Source organism: Sus scrofa, chromosome 2 (assembly GCF_054392235.1).
Source record: "Sus scrofa isolate SSC_HxYL_T2T_F1_AM1 chromosome 2, Sscrofa_HxYL_maternal_Yorkshire_Landrace_v2.0, whole genome shotgun sequence".
NCBI classification, from domain to species: Eukaryota; Metazoa; Chordata; class Mammalia; order Artiodactyla; family Suidae; genus Sus; species Sus scrofa.
In genome coordinates, this window is record NC_139384.1 from 68,631,494 (window position 1) to 68,636,623 (window position 5,130).

At 60.2% G+C, this 5,130-nt stretch overlaps 1 protein-coding gene across 1 annotated transcript; it reads left to right on the plus strand.

Moving 5' to 3' along the window:
- The first annotated feature begins 2,642 nt into the window (after positions 1–2,642).
- On the plus strand, positions 2,643–4,476 carry JUND (JunD proto-oncogene, AP-1 transcription factor subunit). Its single transcript, XM_021083521.2, has one exon. The coding sequence runs from the start codon at positions 2,783–2,785 to the stop codon at positions 3,824–3,826; it is 1,044 nt and encodes a 347-aa protein (XP_020939180.2). The 5' UTR covers positions 2,643–2,782; the 3' UTR covers positions 3,827–4,476.
- The last annotated feature ends 654 nt before the right edge of the window (positions 4,477–5,130 follow it).

The following is a 5,130-nucleotide window of genomic DNA, read 5'->3' on the forward strand; positions in this document are numbered from 1 at the left end:
AACATTGGAAGTGGGTTTTGAAGGATGAGTAGGAGTTTGCCAGGAAGCTAAGGAAGGGCACTCCAGGCCAAGGGAACTCCAGACCCAAGAACCCCAGTTAAATTTGGGCAAATAAGGGAGTTCTTATCGTGGCTCAGCAGTAATGAACCCAAATATCCATGAGGATGCAGGTTTGATCCCTGGCTCTGCTCAGTGGGTTAAAAATCTGGCATTGCCATGAGCTGTGGTGTAGGTTGCAAACATGGCTGGAATCCTGCGTTGCTGTGGCTATGACGTAAGCTGGCAGCTGCAGCTCTGATTTGACCCCTAGCCTGAGAACTTCCAAATGCCCGAGGTGTGGCCCCCCAAAAAGTTTGGCCAAATGATAATAAAGCAAAACAATTACAGAAAATATTTACTGAGCCTTTACTTTTTGTTCAGATCCTTCCAATAAAAGTCACAATACTCCATGAAGTAGATGGGATTGTTTGTTCCATTTTCATAAGCAATAAACACACTCAGAGGTAACATGCCTTGGCTTTCCTGTGCCTCCATTTACCAAAGCTTGTCTGCTGGTCAGCCTCTCAAATCAGGTTGGCCCAGCCCAAAGCATTCCTGACCACCTGCCTACCTGTCAAGGTCAAAGCCCCAGGTCAGAGTAGGGCCTTCATAGGCCGCCCACTCACCCTTTTGCCTTGGGAGAATCATGGTCCCATCTCCTTCAATTTGGCCCACTGCACAGGCCCAGAGGGAGGAACCCAGTACCGGGCTGGCTACAGGCTGGAGGCTGTATACCCTCCCATCAGGTGTCCCTTTGCCCAGGCTGGGACAGGAGGAGAAAGAGACCCACATGCCTGGACACACTGACACATACATACAGATGTGTATGTATATGTATATACATGCATACATACATGTGTACGTACATATATACATACACATGTTAACACAGATCCACACAGGCACACAGACATCCACTCCCATGTATGAACACATTTGGGTATAGTGACCCATACACCAACACACAAAGGCACAAACAGACATTTGTGTGTTTGTACACACACACCCATACTCTGACCCTCTGCCAGCCAGGCTTGGCTTCTGGCTCCTGTGACAACTTCCCTCATGGCCTTCTTGCTCGACAGCGCAGTTAGGGGCAAGGCTAGGTGAGGAAGGGACCTAGAAGAGCAAGTGCTCATGTCCAAAGGCAATCAGACTGAGGCCAGAGACTGCCACAGCAACCCCACCAGAGAGTGTTTTTTTCTTAACGCTGTCTTTGGCCCCATGCAGAAAGCTGGGTACCCAGCTAGCTTGAGCTAGACAAGGTCCCTGCCCTCCAGGGACTTATGGTCCATCCCATCATTGTGGATGGTTGCCAGGATATAATGGAAACAAGGTGAGTGTGAGGGGCCTAAGGACAAGTGTTGGCACTGGGGGAAGGCAGCATCAGGCTGAGGGCACAGCACCTGTCAAGGCCCCGAGGTAGCAATGAATTGGGAAGACAAAGCTCAAAGAAGGTGAGGGTGAAAGGTTAGAGAACACCACAAGAAAGGTGTGGGGCCCCCTCCCGATGGACTAGGCTCCATCCTCAGTGTGGTAGGAACCATGGAGGGGTTGTATGCAGGGACTGTAGGTCAGACCCAGAAGTCCCAAGGTGGGAAGAGTCTCTCCCACCTCCCTCACATTCCGTTCCCAGCCAGCCTTTTCGAGGCCAATTAAGCCTGACCTGACAATCATGGTAATAAATACGGACTGGGATTCCTGCCTTAATAGCTCAGTCCGGGAGCCAAGGGCCAAGGGTTGGGGGGTGAGGAGTGGGACCCAGGTAGGGGGCTGTCCAGGGTCATGGACGCCAGGGTTCTGCCAGATGTATAAGAGCTCAGGCCTGGTCCCGGAGACAGGTCACTCCACCTCGCCGAGCCTCAATTTCCCATCTGTAAAGTCAGGAAGTCAGACTCCACGATTCAGTCCCACCCAGTGAAAAGTATTGAGATCAAAAAGGTTCCAGCAACTTCTGGCCTCCTCTCCGCTTCCCGGCCTTTCTGAAGCAAACACACCACTTGGGACTGGGCTGGGGGGTGGAGGTGAGGTGGACAGACTAGACCCACACCCTGGCGAGCCACGCTTCAGCTCCCTCAGGTCTTCAACCCCACGGAGCGTAGCTACAGGCGCGCTAAGGGAAGCCCAGCCGGCGTAGTGGAGCTGGAGGCGCCAGGGAGTTATTTATCCATCCGGGGCCCCATCCCCCTTCTGTCCCCGGAGCCAGTACCGCCTCCGCCCGCCCGGGGCCCCACGCGCGGACGCGGGGCGGGGCTTCGGGCGGGCGGGCGCCTGGTGGCCGGGCCCATCACGCCACCCGGGACGTGCCTTGGCGGGAGGCGGTGCTGGGGGCCTGGGTCTTACTCTGGCTCCTGGGGCGGAGTGACCGGGCCGACGCGCGGCCCGCCCCCATGACGTCAACCCACAAGGCAGCGCGCTGTTGTGCCGTTTACCGCGCGTCACCTGGACGACTGCAGTCGGTGGGGGTTGAAGAGGCCGTCAGTGGCTTGGCCCCGCCCCTCCATGCAAATGAGCGACGTCACCCGCGTCCAATGGCGAGCAGGGACAGTGAGCTCATCGTACCCGGCCGAGGCTATAAGGGGGCGCGCGCGTTGCGCGACTCGGGAGCCGCCGCCAGCAGAGGGCTGGGCGCAGCGGCCGCGGCCTGGGCGGGCGCAGGGCCGAGCGGACGGGGGGGCGAGGGCCCCCCGGGCGGCCGCGGCCACTCCCCCCCCCCGGGTCGGCGCGGCGGGGGAGGCGGAGGATGGAAACACCCTTCTACGGCGATGAGGCGCTGAGCGGCCTGGGCGGCGGCAGTGGCAGTGGCGGCGGTGGCAGCTTCGCGTCCCCGGGTCGCCTGTTCCCCGGGGCGCCCCCGACGGCAGCCGCCGGCAGCATGATGAAGAAGGACGCGTTGACGCTGAGCTTGAGCGAGCAGGTGGCAGCGGCGCTCAAGCCCGCGGCCGCACCGCCCCCGGCCCCTCTGCGCACCGACGGCGCCCAGGGTGCGGCGCCCCCCGACAGCCTGCTCCCTTCGCCCGACCTGGGGCTGCTCAAGCTCGCTTCGCCCGAGCTCGAACGTCTCATCATCCAGTCCAACGGGCTGGTCACCACCACGCCGACGAGCACGCAGTTTCTCTACCCCAAGGTGGCGGCAAGCGAGGAGCAGGAGTTCGCCGAGGGCTTCGTCAAGGCCCTGGAGGACTTGCACAAGCAAAACCAGCTGGGCGCGGGCGCGGCCTCCGCTGCCGCCGCCGCCGGAGGACCCTCAGGCACGGCTGCAGGCGCCGCACCTCCCAGCGAGCTGGCCCCAGCGGCGGCCACGCCCGAGGCGCCCGTCTACGCGAACCTGAGCAGCTACGCGGGAGGGACTGGGGGTTCGGGGGGAGCTGCGACGGTCGCCTTCGCCGCTGAACCCGTGCCCTTTCCGCCGCCGCCGCCGCCCCCAGGCGCGCTGGGGCCGCCACGCCTGGCCGCACTCAAGGATGAGCCGCAGACGGTGCCCGACGTGCCGAGCTTCGGCGAGAGCCCGCCGCTGTCGCCCATCGACATGGACACTCAGGAGCGCATTAAGGCGGAGCGCAAGCGGCTGCGCAACCGCATCGCTGCCTCCAAGTGCCGCAAGCGCAAGCTGGAGCGTATCTCGCGCCTCGAGGAGAAAGTGAAGACGCTCAAGAGCCAGAACACGGAGCTGGCGTCCACGGCGAGCCTGCTGCGCGAGCAGGTGGCGCAACTCAAGCAGAAGGTCCTCAGCCACGTCAACAGCGGCTGCCAGCTGCTGCCCCAGCACCAGGTGCCGGCGTACTGAGCCCGCGCGCGGGGCGCATGCGCGGCCCCCTTCCAGAGAGGCGGGTTTGCGGGGGGGGGGCGTGGGCTCCCGGGACTTGGAGAGGGCGCGGCCCCGGGGACCCCCCCCCCCGAGGGTGCCAGGACTCGGAGAGGGCGCCTCAGACTCGACAAGCTGGACCCCCTGCTCCTGGGGGGGCGAGCGCATGACCCCCCCTCCTTTTCCCCTGCCCTCGCGCTGCCTCTGTCCTCGGCGCGCGGCCACCCGGTGTTGCACAAACCCGCGCGTCCTGGCTGCCTCTTTGTACACATCGCCGCCGAAGGGGGCGCAGCCTCAAGCCCTGCGTTTCCTTTTCTTTTACTTTTTTTTTTTTTTTTTTGGACTTTGGAAGAGAGAAGAACAGAGTGTTCGATTCTGCCCTATTTATGTTTCTACTCGGGAACAAACGTTGGTTGTGTGTGTGTGTGTTTTCTTGTGTTGGTTTTTTAAAGAAATGGGAAGAAGAAAAAAAAAAAACCCTTTTCTTGCTCTCGCTCCCCCCTCCTATCCCTCCGACAACCCCTCCTCTCGCCCTTTTTATTTTTTTGTTTTGTTTTGCTACCAGTCCACATTCCTGTTTGTAATCCTTGGTTCGCCCGGTGTTCTGTTTTCAGTAAAGTCTCGTTACGCCAGCTCGGCTCTCCGCCTCCTTCTTCCCCCGCAGGGGCCTGACGGGCTGGGCGGGGCCTGACCGGCTCCCCTTCCCCTCTTGCCTCCTTTGCCGCCTCCTTCCGCCCCTGCTCGGAGAAGGAGGGAGTCGGCGTCCGGGAAGGTACTGCACATCTGGCGCGCAGAGAGCGCCATCTAGGCGCCTCTGGGCGCGGGGCCGACTCCTATCCGGGTGGGCGGGGGACTTTGGGGTTTCCTGCCAACGTTTGGGCTAGCTAGCCCGCGGTTGTCCCAGACCTTTGCCTCCCCTTTTCGGAGGAGGGAATTCGGGAGGGAAGGGGAGCAGGTCCAGCCGGAGGCAGAAAGGAAAAGATAGAAACTTTCTCGGCTTGTGTTTACCTGTCTGTAAAATGGACAGAACAGTTGTAAACATGTCCTAGAAATTTGTGAGGATTGAAATTTGTGAGGATTACAGAGCTGTTCTTGGCTTACAGGTGGTGCTCAGTGTGAGCTTGTAGTATGGTTTGTTGCATGGGAGACCTGAGTCTCAGGACTGGAAGAAAGGTTGGCATAGGTAGGATCTGACCTAGGTGGTCTGCCTCCAGAACTGGAGATGTAGTTAGGTTTCAAGGGACCTTCTTGTTAGGGCACTGACATGGAATCCAGGCTTTTTCAAG

Bases quoted from the DNA above. Each gene is read 5' to 3' on its own strand.
- JUND (XM_021083521.2), top strand. From the start codon at position 2,783: ATGGAAACACCCTTCTACGGCGATGAGGCGCTGAGCGGCCTGGGCGGC.